Raw genomic sequence first — 16846 nt, forward strand, 5'->3', positions numbered from 1 at the left:
CCCAAGTGATAATGTTCTGTAGGTGTGCCTTCCCTCCTAGGGGGATGCCTGGTCCAGACCCTGCATTCACTCAGCAGCTGTAGCCAGCAGGGTCCCTGCCAACACTGAGTCCCAACACAGCACCTGTGGGAAGGCTCCTCCTGCACACACCCTACCCTGTGGTCCTCCAGGTCCCAACACACCCAGCACAAGACGATCCTCTATAACTTGGCCTGAAAACAATTTCACCAGTAGCAACTCATACCATCCTGACTCATGAGGATTGAAAACCCTAGAATTAAAGACGCTCTCCAATTTATAGGTAAAGTAGAGATTTATTCAGTCCCATGATCAGAAGAAAGTGAGAGAAATACTCAACTAACAGTATACTTCAGCATGTCGATTTCTGACTTTGTGGTTATACGTTCTGTCCATCAACTTTCATGTCACCATGGTTCCCCTTCCTCTGTTCTCATTTCTTAAATGGGGAAACCCACTGCCCAGCGTGGGGAAGGGAGTACAGCATCCTGTGGTGAGAGCACTTGAAAGAGACCATCTCCACTGTGCCAAGGAGATGACGGCCTTTCACTCAGAGTTCTCCCACACGTCCCTCTGCGCCCATGCCCCGTCTGACTAACCAGGCCCTCAGAGCTCATGGCACAGTGTCCAGCACTCTAAGGAAGGGCCCAAGAGCAGCCCACCCTGGTGACATGTTCTTTTCAGGAGTCCAATTAGGCAAAAATCTAAAAAAAAAAAAAAAAAAAAATTCGAGGAGACTGTCCGTGGATCCTCTCCAGCAATCTGGTCCGCTTTCCTTTCTGCACAGCATCCTGATAAACAGCAATGCTCTCATCCCCTGACAGGGATACCCACAGGATGAGTATGTTCAGTTTCCTCATAAAATGCAGAGGTGAGGGGTTTCATACTATTTACCTGGACGCAAGAGGCATGTGCTCTCTGAGAAGGGAAATGCCATTTTGCTCTGCCTACTGGCGGCTGATGCCAGGCCCCGATAGGAAACCATCTCTCTCCATAGCAGGCACCTGGCTCTCAGAAAAACCCCCTTGACATGCACAGTTCCAAGGTCAGGGTCCTCCTGTATTGCTGAGGCTTTTCTACCAGAGAAAACTTGCTCCCTAATGAGGGGCTGGGCTCAGAGACCCGGGATTCGGGACTTAAAGGGTCCCGGGTGGTCTCCCTGCAGAAGTCAAGCCATTTCTAAAGTAGAGGCAACAACACCCCTCATGCATGCAGCATTTCAGAGGGGAGTTGAGAAAGGAGAGAGAGGGGTCATAAATCTAACATGTCCCTACACCCAGGTCCCACGGCGGACTGCAAACGCTTGTGGGAGACTTTAGTGAGAAACGGTGCCAAGATGTGGGCGACAGCTATGCAATGAGAGTGTGCATCTGGCACTGCTCAGGGCTCTCCCGGGAGTCAACCGTGGGCCTTCAGAGAAGGCGGCAGAGGCGTGCTGCACACTCGGCGGCACTGTGGCTTCAGCATGGAATCAGGGCCTGGTCTCCGAAGATCCATCAGGTAACCAGAGTAAGCCCCGAGCAGAGCAGCACTGAGACCAGGCAGGACGGATAAATCCAAGACTGAAGGTACATGCCACTGCTCAAAGGGAGGGAGGCACTTGGGAAATTCGATGCTTCATTACTGCTTCAGAGCCCGAAAATGGCCTCATCATCGATTGTCCTTGATTTGTGCTCACAAAAAGGAGGAAAAGAATCCAGACAAAGGAAAGACAACGCTGGTAAAAACATTGTGCTTCCCTTCCAAGTACAGGCCATCCGCTTAATAGACAAAAGCCAGATGTGCGTATGTGTGTGTACACCTGAAACACGGGAGCCAGAACAAACTGGATTAGGGGCCTGGGTGATGGGTCTTAACTGAATTAGCCGGCACCACGTGCTCTAATGCTATCAGGGTGTCCTTCAGCAGACCTGGCTCTCCGGTGGCCAGAGCCTCACCTTGCAGCTCTGCACCAGCTGCTGCTGGGCCGCGGGGTTCTTGTTGGACACGGCTGCGTTCTGGGAGGCGGCGATGGTCTGTGTGGCTGCAGCCGCAGCCTGCTTGGCTGCAACCTGGGGGTGGGGGGGGGGAGCGGGACAGAGAGAGGAGGTGAGCCAGGGTTCTCGTGTGCAAACACACACACACACACACACACACTGATATACATCTCTCCACTAAAGAGGGGCACCGGACAGCTATAAGAAAGGGAGCGCCAGGCGCAGACTCCACCCTTTCAGCACCACTGAATCCTAACCTAGCTGAGTCCTGATGTCTTCCTTTGGTTTATGTTGCCTGGGACAAATGAAAAAGAGAGGCTGGCTTGAGTGTCCAAGTTCCGGTGTTCATTTTTCTTTCCACAAAAGACAAGGGACAAGTCCCAAGACCATATGGAACTGATAAGCAGCACCAAGCCTAAATGTTTTAGGAAAAAGGCCTCTCTCTCCCATGAGGCATGGGCTGCTTTCTGGGTCACGTGCCAGGCATAAACACTGGTGCTCCTGACTTGCCTGGGTTCAGAAATGCCCAGGCCTTTCTGGGCCTGGCACACTTAATCATGTTGACTCTCCAGTCTCCTTCCATGGACATGGAGGCCGGTTGTTTTCCAGAACCCAGAAAACTACACGTTGGGATTCCTCACCAGACAGGCAAGTTCTGGCCTCAAATTCCCCCCAAATTGTACCCTAAGAGTCTCCTGTGTACATTTGTGAGATTCATTTTCTAAAGAATTTGTACCTATTACTTTTTTCCCAAGAATAAATGAGCATTCTGAAAAATGACAAAAGTATTTATTAGTCCCTTTCATACCTCTTTATTCCCATCTCCAATCTTCAAAAGTGATTACTTTCTATTGGAAGTCCTAAAAGAACATTACCTCCAACAAAATATTTACATTTTAGCTACATTTTTACATTTTTCCCTGAACATGTATATCCCTTAATGCCAGGGGAAAACAAACAAACAAAAAAACCCCACAAAAATCCTGGTTCCTCCTGAAAGAAAATTTGAATTTTATTCAAGACTGTTAAACTTTGAAAAGATCTTGGCTTTGTGCAAACATGACCTGAAGCAGTTTTTCAAACTGTGTCAATGGATCTAAACCACGGGACGTAAACGAACAGTGGCCCCAAACCAGCTGTTCAAGTTGCTCATGGCATCTAATACATTAAACTGCATCATCCATATTGATTTAGCTTCCTTTGGATGGGCATTGCCTTATGAATTCGACTGTTCTTTCAATGGACTCTCTGCAAATCTAAACTCTAGCAAACCAGGCTCTTTACTCCTTACTGACCTCCAGTCGGTTGACGATTTTTTTCTTAATAGCATTCTGGGCCGCAGCATTGGTTGCTACCCGGAGACCTTCGGCAGCTTCTCTCAGCCTTTGCTGCTGGTCCTCGTTCTCAGGGTTGGCTGCAGCCCCCTGCCAAGGTGAAAGCAAAGATTTCAGGAGGTCCAGGGGGCAATGTGCCAAAGACACTGAATTTGTGCCTTCAATTTTATTTTTCCTAGGAGTACAAGATATCTCAGAATGCTCCGAGCAGTATCTTTGTGACAAAGATGTTTCCTCTCAATAAAAAAAAAAATCTACCAGGGGATGGGATGTTTCAACAATGCACAGCGAAACAGGAGAAATCCAATGGTAACACTTAAGGTGATAGCCTTCGTCATCCATATCAATTACCTTGTGGTCAGAAACCCACGGTTTAAAAGCTGTTAAGTCCCTCCTGCTCACATCTCTCGGGAAGAGCTATATTTTAATTAGAGTGACAGACACATATCCCTGCTGAAAGATTCTCCTGTCCTGCTGTACTGGCGAATGAGAATGGGCTAAGATTACAGTATCCCACAGGGGCCCAGGTTGCAGGGAGGAGGGAGAGGAATGCCATTCAAAGTTCTATGAGGCAATGTTGTTCAAGAAAGACCATATCTAGAAATTACATTTCTAGAGAGCCTGAGTTGGCAAATGTATTCAAGTAGAATTGGTACCCAATTGTACTAAAGTAACAAGAGAAATTGATGCTGCTATCCTGGCATGGAAAGGGGAGGGTTCCATGCACTGCCGATGGCCATGCTTCCCTCGTGTAAGCCCATGGCTCTTTTATCACGTTACTGGAGAAGTCCAAGTGGATTTTACTTAGATAAGTAGGGTTTTGAAGAACAGAAAGGCTAAAGACAATGTAGGGAGAAGATAATTTTACTGCATGATGAGTGAGTGTACAAGTCTTAGTCACTCAGTCACGTCCGATTCTTTGTGACCCCATGGACTGTAGCCTGCTAGGCTTCTCTGTCAATGGAATTCTCCAAGCAAGAATGCTGGAGTGGGTAGCCATTCTCTTCTCCAGGGGATCTTCCTGGCCCAGGAACTGAACCGTTGTCTCCCACATTGCAGGCAGATTCTTTACCATCTGAGCCACCAGAGAAGCCCCAAATCAACAAAAACATAAAGCTTATCCAGTCTTCTACCTCTACCAGCAATAAAAGCATCAATCAAGATTCTTTGCACAGGGCCTGGATGTTTTGTGACCAGCACTGGATGTAAATAGATGAACGAGTTTCTTTCCATGAACATTTTCAGGCTATAATAATTGCTTGCAAGGCAGAAAGAAACACACCAATTACTGAAAATCAATTTTTTGAACGTCTCCATTTCCCATATGGCCACCTAGCCAAGTTTACCAATTTGCAAAAATTGACTTCTCTGAACTGCGGTATTTATAAGAAGTCATAGAAATTCACACTGAGTGGAACAGATCTAACACCCATGGCAGAGTTGTACTGGCAATCTTCTTGGATGGACTCTCCCAATCTTTCAAATCTAAAACCACTTTCACTAGTCTTGATTTTGTGTTTCTAGCAACTAAAAAATTCTATCTTTGCACTTCACACGTGAAAGGACTGTTAGGGCTCCTTTTGCATTCTTCTGCTTTCATGAGAGTCATTTTTTCTGGTCACTGGGCATTTTTTATCAATGCCTCCTGTGGCACAGCAGCCTAAACTGCGTGTTCAAGCAGCAGGAAAGCACCATTTCTGTACTTTATACTGACGTGTGTGTCTGGATCCTTCCTTAGCAATGTCTTTGATGATGAACATATATTAGATATGGGGTACTAATTTTGGCCTGCAATCTTAGTTACTGATTATCTATATTTTTTCTTCACATTAAATATATTCTTTGTAAGTCTAACTACCATATATTCTTTATCTTTCAACAAAATTAAGCAATTAAAATATTGCCATGATGACTTTTAACTAAAAGATTAAAATAACTTAGAAAAACACTCAACTTGTCCCATTTAATATAAATAATCCAAAATAACAAATACTTTGGTAAGTCGGTATATGCAGTGAATGGGTCTGGGGACCACCACCACACATCTAGAAAAAAATGTGCACGCTGGTCGGCTTAGTCCTGGTTACCGGATAATAGGCTTAACTTTTCTCTTAGTTCTAATTTTCTCATCTGTAAAATAAAGGACTAGACTTTTCACTCTGGAAGACAGCATGGCAACCCACTCCAGTATTCTTGTCTGGAGAATTCCATGGACAGAGGAGCCTGGCAGGCTACAATCCCTAGGGATGCAAAGAGTTGAACACGACTGAAGCAACTCAGCACATATGCAGACTTTTCATTAAAGTTCTTTCCAGCCTAGCAAGTAATTTTTGTGAACATGAGGGTTTGCTTCAAATGGCTTTGTTTAAACTTAGAAAGAAGGGAGAAAAAAGGAAAGAAAACTAGTAACAACCTTAAAAAAAAAAAAAAAAAAAACTTACTATAATCCAAAGGTCTAATGGGTATTTTTGCTAAAAGGCATGGTTAGAAGCAGAGCTTCTTGGCAGAAAGAGGGATCAGAGCAGAAAAAGGAAGTTCAGACTCTGCCCCTCCTTGGGATTCTCTTCAGTCCCACACAGGATATATCTCCGAGGACTCTCAGCCCCTCAGGTAATATAATGATGAGTTAGACAAGGAGGAAGGTCTACTGGATATCACTGCATGTCACAGACATTGAAAGTGAATGAAATTCACATACTTGGTTGAGATACCCTACTGTTCTGTTAGAAGCCAAGGAGACAGGCTAAGCTGTGGGGGATGTATAATGAACCTGAAAATGCATAGAAATACATTCAACATGTTACCTTGGGGATATGAACTTGAAGCTGGTTTCTATTTTTTTAATCATATATATACATGAATTGTATAAGGTATAAAATTATATAAGGCAATTACATATAAAATCATATATAAGGTAATCTTTTGAATTTTGCCTGTATATATATATATATATATATATATATATATATTCTTTTTCAGATTCTTTTCCCATATAGGTTATTATAAAATACTGAGTACAGAGTTCCCTGTGCTATACAGTTAGTTCTATCTTATATATAATAGTATGTATACATTAATCCCAAATTCCTAATTTATCTCTCCCCCACATCCCCTTTGGTAATCACAAGTTGGTCACTTATGCAAAATCTTGAAAGAAGTTTAGCTGAGAAGTCAAACGGAGGGTAAAGTGACATTAAGGCTACAGGAAGAAAACAGGTCAAAGTGAATTTACTGTTGAAAATCTCAACTTTAGTCACCATTTTCAATAACGTCAATGGCAATGCCTCAATGGAAAGAATACTTGCTAAGCAGGGACTCTGCTATCTATGGCTGAGTCAGCACCATTTTCCTAAAGAGTTTCATTCACGTGTTCCATGATTTCCCTGTGTCCCACTTGAAGAAGGTTAAGCATTACAAAGCCACGTAGATTTTAAATAAATAAAAACATATACTCTGTTAACTACTCTTTATCTTGAAGGTAACTTTCAGATTCTCACTTTCAATAACGTTCACTTTTCAAGTGAATAAATCCAATGTACTACCTTTGCAGCCTCCACCATGCGAGCTGTGGAGTCAGCCAAGAGTTTAGCTGCTGCCAGGAGCTTCTTGGAATTCTCCATGTCGATTTCAGCTTCCGCGTCTGACCTCATGGCGTTGACGAGGTCTGAGGTGGCCTGGGCCAGGACCCGGGCCTGGCGTACCATTTCACCTAGAGGGTGGGACAGAGGATGCAGTCTATGCGTCTGCCTCTTAAAGCTCAGGGGAAACCTCAGGGGCCAATACAGTCTCGTCTCTGTTCCTCTGGCAAAAAGGACAAAGAGAAATGAGCCTCCATGCTCCATTCCTAAGCAATGAAGCCAAGTCAGACCCAGAACCAAAAACATTCCCTATGGCTGCCAGGCCTGTCTACCCCAGAGGCATCCAAGTTCAGTCTCTAACTGTGCGGGATAGAGATGACATAAGTAACCTAAGAGGAACTTTTTATAAAGAGAAGGCAGGGAACAAGATTATGTGGATTTACTATATGCATTTATGCTTAGTAAATACTTATATAAAAAATACTATTTTCCACATGTCAAGAGTCTCTTACACCAAAGCCCCTATGATAAGCTCTTTGAGTAATGTGCATAGAAAAAAGTTATTTTTTAATTTTGAGCCTGCCTAACATCAGATGAGTGGTATCACATAACCCACTCTATTTGTGTCACTTGGCTCTAACTCATAGAAAGCACAGACCCCAGTTTCATGCTCAGATGCTGAGATCTGCTTTGGCCCAGTCTCCCTATCAATTATTTCTTTGCTCACCCTTTCCTTCCCAGCATTGGCTTTGATCTTGTTCTTAGGAACTGTGATTTTATTGAAATCTGTTTCAACTTCCTTTTGGAAGTGGGAGGGCTACCATCATAAACATTAAAAAATAAAACGATTCAAATATGAGCAATATCCTCCTTTGGGTCATTTGTGGAGAATCCTGAGGCACTATCAGCATGAAGGGGGAATGGGAAATTTCATGAAAATCATAATGTGCTCGATTCAAGGTACCCTGGATTAGCTCCTGGGACAAGGAAGGGACATTAGTGAAAAACTGGTGAAATCTGAATAATGTCTGTAGTTTAAAGAACTGTAATGTACCAATGCTCATCTCCCAGTCCTGACCAATGTCCTGTAGGCTGGGGGAGATGTTAAAAACAGAGGAAACAGGGAATAGTAAAGGAAAAGTCTATTACTCCAGCAACTTTTCTATAGATATAAAAAAATCCCACAATATGAAGTTTATTTAAATGAAAGAACCAAAAGAACCCACTTCTTAAATCACTTAAGAAAGATGGAGAAAAGCACAAGGTAGTTTTCTTAAAAAAAAAAAAAAAAACTCGACTGCTCTGTGCTGATGAATAAGTAGGAAAATAGACATCTTTCAAACTACTGGTGGGGTTGCAAACTGTGGAACCTTTCTGGAGAGAAATTTCAGACATATTTAAAATTAAAAATGTACATACTTATTGACCCAGAAACTCAAATGATGGGAACCTGTCCTATCTATACTCCCCAAAGTAAACAGAGATATTTTTACAAGAATCATTACTACATTAACTTTATAAAACAAACAAAAATTTGGAAATTACCATTAGAAAACAACTGGTTAAGTAAATTATGATGTATTCTTGAATAGAATACTATGCTCCCATTAGAAAGAATACTATAGGTCAACAGGCAGAAACATTCTAATATATTCAGTGAAAAATGCTGCAAAAGAGTATATGTCATAGAACTCCATTAATATGGAAAAAAAGAGGATGTTATACACACATACACCTATATCTAGGTAGGAAGACTGAACATTTCTGAACAGGTAAAATGGAAATTGGTAAGTGGTCATTTCCAGAGATTTAGATGGGATAGTGATGGGCTGGGTCTGCTGCTGCTGCTGCTGCTGCTAAGTTGCTTTAGTCGTGTCTGACTCTGTGCAACCCCATAGACGGCAGCCCACCAGGCTCCCCCGTCCCTGGGATTCTCCAGGCAAGAACACTGGAGTGGGTTGCCATTTCCTTCTCCAATGCATGAAAGTGAAAAGTGAAAGTGAAGTCGCTCAGTCATGTCTGACTCTTCGCGACCCCATGGACTGCAGCCTACCAGGCTCCTCCGTCCATGGGATTTTCCAGGCAAGAGTACTGGAGTGGGCTGCCATTTCCTTCTCCAGGGCTGGGTCTGGGGAGACTTAATTTTTAACTAATAGGCTGAAAAGGTTATATATATATATGTGTGTGTGTGTGTGTGTGTGTGTGTATAGTGATGTTTGATATCTTAGGAAAACTTTTCTGGTTGGAAAGAAACTGCCCCTCACAAAGCTAGCAAATAGTCAGAGACAGTAAAAGGTCTAGCCAAGAGTATGGTGGCAAACTAACCAATCCAGAGCTATCCTCTATCTGGCCCCTACAGCTAGGAGGCAATATTTCTCTGCCTTCATCACCCCAGAGCCATGGATGAGGCAACTTGGGATCATACCTATAAGGGAAGAGCCAGCTGAAATTATTTAGACTAGTCAAACCTAGGTTGTTCATCTTGCTCCATCTTGCTTTTTCTATGGAAATCCCAATAAAGGCAGTGTCCTGAGCTCTCTCCTCAATCCTGTCTCTTGCCATCTGGTCAGAACCTGATGCTTCCCTTGTGACCCTGTGTGACAGGCAAAGACGCCCTGACTGGGACCTCTGAGTATAATAAACGTCCAAGCCTCATTCTTGCCTCTTCCTGTGGCGACACCAACTTTACCATAGCCAACATGGACATTCTAGGAACAAAAGGGATATACTGTGTACCTAAATTATATATATACATATAAAACTCTAGATGACATTAAGTCTCTCGGTGTTGCTTAGATGGGCAGATTAGAAGCCTTCTATCTTTCCCAGCTTCAGAAGAAGGCTATGACTGAGAGTGATTAGCATTAGCCCTTTTACCAGGTGTCCAGGAAACCATCATCTGACTTGCTCACAGTCAGTGCCATCAGGGAACCCCACACCGCCTGGCCCACCCACAGCCCCAGCCCAGCCCCTCACCAGCATCGCCCATGGAGCTGAAGATGCTCTCGGTGACACACATGATGGTGTCGGTGGCCTGGTCGTAGCGACCGATGGGCTCGCCTCGGCTGGCGAACTGGCGTACGTGCTGCAGGAGGTCGTGGAGGGCCTGGCTGACCACGCTGGCAGCCGCGCTGACCTGCTTCAGCAGCTCAGTATCGTCGGTGGCCGCCTGGCAGGCACGGACACAGTTTTCTACTGAGCGATCCACAAGCTTCCCTGCTTCGATCAGCTGCTCCTGGCACACGGGGGAGCTGATGGTGGGGCTCACGACCTGAAGCGAGACGGGAGTGGGTCTTGGGCGCCGCATCACAACTCTAGTCTCCAGTGCCCACTAGCACTTCTGCCACGTCCTTCCCTGCCCTGGGCCTCAGTTCCTTACTTAGAGGACCAGCAATCAAACTGAACCGTCACTGGAGGTTTCTCATACTCGACCATTTCACTTTGTGATTTTTGGATGCCCACTAACTTTCACCTCCTTTACTGCTCTATTACCGTGGATACTACTGACTACTTCTGTAGAGAGAAATTTCTGATATTTACCATTCACACCTCTTCCTCTTGGGAACCTCTGAACTGAGTCTTCCAAGCTGAGATAAAGACTATGTCAAAGAATTATAATTTTTTTCCAGACATATTTCCTGGAAGTCTGCTTCACGGTTTAGAGAGTAGAGTGGGTTGCTTCAGCATCTGTGAAACTCGGCTGGTGAACAAGGAAAGCAGGAGGAGGGAGACCATCAATGATGCCTCCAATTGATGCTGCAAACCCTCTCCTAGGACTGAAAATGCCAGGGGGAACCAGATTACAGATCCGTGCGTGTGTGCTCGGTTGCTCAGTTGTGTCCGACTCTGTGATTCTATGGCCTGGGATCCACCAGGCTCCTCTGTCCATCCATGGCATTTCCCAGGCAAGAAAACTGGAGTGGGTTGCCCTTCCCTTCTCCAGGGGATCTTCCTGACCCGGGGATTGAATCCATGTCTCCTGCACTGGCAGGAGGATTCTTTACTGCTGAGCCATGAGGGAAGCTCTTACATCTGTACAGTATGTTGTATTGTCAGGTGGAGAAACTAACACCTACCATCTTGTGATGCATTATCTCAGCAAAGATACACATGGTTGAGTGGAAAGGGTATCTGAAGTTAGACCAGCCTGAGTTGCAAGCCTAGTCCAGGCACTTATGATTTCTGTGGCTGTAATCACTCAGTAACATCTAAGGGCCTCAGTCTCCTCTTCAGTAAACCGGGGGTGATGGTGCTTCATGAGGTTCTGTGTTACACAGAGTGTGTGCATCCTAATGACAACCATGAACTACATCATTATCCCTCATTCTGATACTGTGCAGTGCAGAAAGGGCTCCCACTATGTAGGTTATTACTGAACCCATGTATAATGCTATAACGGCATAATCCAAGAGCTCTTTGTGCACAGGGGTAAATAAGACATGCTGAGAAGTCCGAAGGGGAGACACAGCAATTTACACGCAGAAATGGCAATTAGACATGGAAAAGTACCACTGCTTCAGGACTTGAGCAAGGAAAAAATTATTAAAGTGGAATTGGACAGCTTATGCTAAAATACTACCATTTCACCTAAAAGACACCTGAAGCAAGCTCTGAATCTCAGACAATTTTAACAAGCTCTGCCCCTGTTTCCTCTCACAGACTGGAGGCGGATAAGAGCACGTGACACTCTGAAGAAAGGGCTGGGGTGCCCACCAGCTTACCTTGGCGCACGCCACTAGCTGGGAGGTAGAGAGGGCACACTGGGTGGCCGCAGCGATCACCCTGTTCTGCAGGACCGTGTCCTCAGCCACTTGGGCAACATTCTTTGCCTTTAGTACCAACATGGCAGCAGCATTGGCAACAGCTTTAGCCAAACTCATTAAAACGTCCTAAGGAAGGGGAAACAGAAAATAGTTATTTATATTTTCCCAGTCATCCATCAGAGCTGGAAAATAAAGCACTTAAATATTTTATGAAAATTCCATTCGACCTTTTTCCTTCAGTACTTTAGAATAACACTTTTTCCACTTATTTTACTGAAATGTCAAGTTAGTCTGAAAGCTAATTAAGGAAGGAGACTTAATCCTAATACTACAGTCTCCTATACTATAAGTAGCATAAGTTTCAATATAAAATAGGTTAATTTGAAGGAAGGGCTTTTTTTTTTTTTTTTTTTTAGGGCTTTTGTTTTAACCATTGATTCACATTTGTGCATTTAAACAACACTCAGAATCTTGACAACACCTCCTGAGTATGTGGTAGATCCAGCTGAAAATATACACTGAGTGGTAGGAAGGATGAAATTCATGGCCCGCCATGTCATCATGCTCCACTGTGACTTGAAAATTTATCTTTTGGATCTCTACTTTGCACAAGGATCCAGGCTGTTATCAGTTCAGCCACATCTTGGCCTCCAGAGGGCAACGTTGAACATGCATGGCTAGGACCTCCAGCTCAATAGCTCATGAATTCTCTGAACATAAGTTATCCTCAGTGTTCTGTAGCCTTCTAGATGGAGATAAATTATTATGAAAAGTGGAAAGGGAGCCTATATAAATAAACCAGTCTCAAGAAGACCTCACCAATGATGCAAAGCACTCTGAGCCTTTAAAGATCAGTTTATGTTGCAGGTCAACATAAAGGCTTCCTGCCTGCAGGCTGGAGAATCCTTTGACTCCCCCATCAGGTCTGTCATCATTCTGTGACCTGAAGAATCACCACTGCTACATTTAATGCACTTCTTGGCTTTTAATATTGAAGGTCATTTATTTTGTTTGGAAATGCCTTCCCAAACATATAGGCCAATTTTATTTTCAACCAGCATGTCAAGGCTTTCTCCCAGAGGAAATGTGGTCAGAAGTCTTTATTAATTCATCAGATAATGAAAAGCACTTTTGATTCTGAATGCAAAAGGCACCCACAGAGTCTTTACAACAAGATATTTTATGAGAAGATATACTGGAAAGAGTGTTCTGCCTGTACAATTTTATACAGAGCAAAGACTATATGTTTATTGTTGCTGCCACTCTTTGCGACCCTATGAACTGTAGCTTGCCAGGCTCCTCTGTCCATGGGATTTCCCAGGCAAGAATATTGGAGTGCGTTGCCATTTCCTTCTCCAAGGGATCTTCCTGACCCAGGGATTGAACCCATGTCTCCCACATGGCAGGAGGGTGCTTTACCACTGAGCCACTTGGAAAGCCCAAGACCATATATGTTATCCAGGCAAATCAGAAACCCATGCATCCACCAAGTAAGGAGATTTTAAAATGGACAATAACAAAGCAGTCAGAAAAGGGCAGTTTGATCCAGTCTTTCTTAGGTTTCTGGTGTTTACTCGATGTCCAAGGAGAAGTCATAGCCTGTGCTGCCAAGAGGTGAAGAGGCCTTTGGGATCCGACTGGCACTCATCTGCCACAGAACTTCTAGAAATTGATCCTAACACAGCCTGCAAAGCTATGGTTCTTGGCCCTCTATCTCAATGCTTAGTGAAAGCAAAATTTGAAAGTCACAAATTATTATCAAGATTTTTAAAAGCAGTCTTCCAAAATGTGTCAAAGTATTCCTTCCCTTGAAAGGAATCCATCTTCTCACCCAGAGACCAAGATTTGGTCATGGTTTTGTTAGACTGATTTAAAAATCCTGATTCTCCTACTAATTTTGTCCACCCCCCCGCTCACAAAAAATACAGTTAGAAAAAGAACATGATCCTGTGGCTATAGTTGCTGACAAGGCCCTTGTCAAACTTTTCAACAAGACCACTATTATGCAGCTCATGTAGAATAAACCTTTGTTAACTCTGGGAACATGCAGTACACTGAAAACTCAAGAAAAAGCTCCAAGATAGGATCTCAAGAACTGGAAAACCAAGAGAGTAAGAAATCCAATGTCAGTAAGCCAGGGGTTACCCACAACTGGAGGAGACTGTAGGATGACCTTACTGCACTGGTGTTTACCTAGAGACCTTACAGAAACAGGAAACATTCAAGCCAGGTCTTTCCTGTTAAGAAAACCACCATGGGACACTATCCTGAACTTGAACCTGCTTCTCTAGCCCATCTGAATAGAAGCAGACATTGGAGGCAGAGTTTATATTTACACGTGATGGAAACAGTTTGTCAAAGAATAAAAGGGGAAAAATCTATTAAAAAAAAAACAACCAAGAACCCACATGGATATATGAGATGCTTTAAGAAAGAGCTGTGACTTCCCTCTCAACTATTCCCAGACATTAGAAAATAAGTTGACTGCTTCAGGATAATTAAGCCTAGTAAACCAACGGATGAATCTCATATTTAACCAATTTCTAAGTAGGTACCTACTTACAAAGAACTACTTGCTCTAATACAAAATCCATAGGACAACACATGTGTTTGGGGATCTAATCAAGGGGAAGGAAGGATGAGGACATAATTAGCTTGGCTTTAGCAGGTTGTATTTATGTGGTCTACAGTTAGTTCTGTTTACAGTTATTACTGGCCACGCTAGCACAGAAATGGCTTCCAGGAATACCCCTACCACCCATTCTGTGTCTCAGCCTCCCTGATCACATGAATGTTCATGCACTGAATGTTCAAGCCTTAATGCAGGATCTGAACGAGTCCTGTGTCCCCAGCACCCCAGGAATGTGGAAAGTAGAGGAGAAGGGGCATGTTTAATGTATCCACAACATACACGATCATATCTTAGAGTAACTAACGCATCTCGAGGTGATGAAATCCAGTAGTTCTAGATGAAATAGCAAGCAAAATTGCCCCCCTTGAGGCAAGTGGAATGCTAATAGAAAGCTGGATGATTTTATTCTAAATTCTACAGAAATTCCAAACACTGAACCTGCCATAGGATTTAGAAAAGGGTACCTTCCTGAAAACCTGGACTGCAGCAGTTTAATGAGAACGTATTTGTATGTTACTTGTAAAATTAAGACTTAGGAGGAGTAGGAAGAGGAATGAAAGGCATCTGCCCATAAGTATGTGAGAAGAGGAGTTCATCTGGCCTGAAGATCCCCAGCAGGAGGCCTCCCCACCCCATTTGCGGGGGCTGGGAATGGAGGCAGACAAGTTGAGATCTTGTCTGAGCTGGCAGTGCATCCAGCCAGCTGCAGACAGTGGCTACAGCTGGTCCCCAGAGGATATGTCTTTGGTATTGAAAAAAAGGGGGGGTGGGTGACAAAAGGGACTTCTCTGCCACACTTGTGGTTCTGAATATGACACAGACACATTCAAAGCTCTCAACACAATGGAATGCTTGTGCTATGTGGGAGCAGAGTGTATGGGAGTGCGTGTGTTTTCACTATTACATGTGGACTCAAGAATGATGCAATTCAAAACTGCCCCAAATAGATAAAACAAGACTGGCCATGAGTGGATAATTGTAGAGTTGGGTGGTTGATATAAGGATGGTTGTGACATTATTCCTTCCATGTTTGTGTTTAAAGAAAGGGCAGCATGCTGACTAGTGAGAACAGCTAAGCAGATGTTTCAGTGTGGTGATGTATGGTGTAAGTGAATTGAGTTTTTCAATTAAAATTTTTTTTCGTTAACACATAAAAGATTACACTCTAAGATAATCCACCTTCACCCTTCTCTTGTCAGTTCAAGGAAGACTCCGTTTTTCATTACCTTCTCCCTGCTTGGGTCTAAGACCATCACTTAGGGTCCAAGATTATGGACTGCAAATATCTTACCTGGAATCGCTCGTCGGTCTCATTCTCTCCGATCTGCCGCAGAAGATCCCCGCTGGCTTGTCCTATGCTTCCAGCGGCGGTCAAAACTGTCTGTCGAGGCTACAAACACAGAGCACATCTTAGTGGGAAAGAGAATGCACTGCCTCCCCAGCAGCATCAGACAGGGCAGTGCAGGAAGAGGAGTCCTACAGGCTGGCTTCCTCCTGCAGCCCAATAAATTCTGGAACTGTCTGCCAGACAGGAGACATACATGTGCTTGTGGAATCTGTGCAAGGAACTACCATTGCTCAAAACCAGCAATGTCTGAATAGATTTGAAACGATCAATTAACAAGCCTCATTCAACTGGTAGGAAATTAGGGTACAGATTTGTATTCCCTTTACATGTGTATTTGTCATGTGTGTGTTAGTTTCTCAGGTTACATCTAATCAAGTAGCCTTGGGTGGGGGAAGGGAGGCTTCCTTCTAAGAGCCTGTTGTTGTTCAGTCGCTCAGTCATATCCAGCTCTTTGCAACCCCATGGACTGCAGGATGCCAAGCTTCCCTGTCCCTCATCATCTTCCAGAGTTTGCCCAAGTTCATGTCCATTGCATCGGTGATGCCATCCAGCCATCTCATCCTTTGACATCCTCCTCTTCTGCCCTCAATCTTTCCTAGCATAAGGGACTTTTCCAAAGAGTTGGCTGTTCACATCAGATAACCAAAATACTGGAGTTTTTGCTTCAGCATCAGTCCTTCCAATGAGTATTCAGGGTTGATCTCCCTTAAGACTGACTGGTTTGATCTCCTTGCTATCCAGGAGACCTTCAGGAACCTTCTCCAGCACCAGAGTTGGAAGGCATCGATTCTTTGGTGCTCTGCCTTCTTTATAGTCCAGATCTCACAACCACATGGGACTACTAGGAAGACCATAGTCTTAACTATATGGACTTTTGTCAGCAGAGTAAAGCTTCAGTTAAGGCACTCAGTCATGTCTGACTCTTTGTGACCACATGAACCACAGCACACCAGGCCTCCCTGTCCATCACCAACTCCCGGAGTTCACCCAAACTCATGTGCATCGAGCTGGTGATGCCAATCAACCATCTCATCCTCTGTCGTCCCCTTCTCCTCCTGCCCCCAGTCCATGCCAGCATCAGGGTCTTTTCCAATGAGTCAACTCTTCGCATGAGGTGGCTAAAGTATTGGCGTTTCAGCCTTAGCTTCAGTCCTTCCAGTGAACACCCAGGACTGGTCTCCTTTAGGATGGACTGGT

The 16846-nt window shown here is 44.1% G+C and overlaps 1 protein-coding gene across 10 annotated transcripts in view; it reads right to left on the reverse strand.

Annotated features, from left to right (window-relative positions):
- TLN2 (talin 2) overlaps positions 1 to 16846 on the reverse strand; it is a 504733-nt gene that overhangs the window by 137758 nt on the left and 350129 nt on the right. For all 10 annotated transcript variants that reach the window (XM_019968737.2, XM_019968738.2, XM_019968739.2 and 7 more), the window contains 6 exons: positions 15593 to 15691; positions 11628 to 11795; positions 9883 to 10177; positions 6871 to 7037; positions 3290 to 3418; positions 1956 to 2069 (listed from right to left, as the gene is read on the reverse strand). In XM_019968737.2, the coding sequence (XP_019824296.2) occupies positions 1956 to 2069; positions 3290 to 3418; positions 6871 to 7037; positions 9883 to 10177; positions 11628 to 11795; positions 15593 to 15691 (972 nt within the window). The remainder of the gene's footprint in view (positions 1 to 1955; positions 2070 to 3289; positions 3419 to 6870; positions 7038 to 9882; positions 10178 to 11627; positions 11796 to 15592; positions 15692 to 16846) is intronic.

The sequence above is a fragment of the Bos indicus genome, chromosome 10 (genome assembly GCF_029378745.1).
Source record: "Bos indicus isolate NIAB-ARS_2022 breed Sahiwal x Tharparkar chromosome 10, NIAB-ARS_B.indTharparkar_mat_pri_1.0, whole genome shotgun sequence".
NCBI lineage: Eukaryota > Metazoa > Chordata > Mammalia > Artiodactyla > Bovidae > Bos > Bos indicus.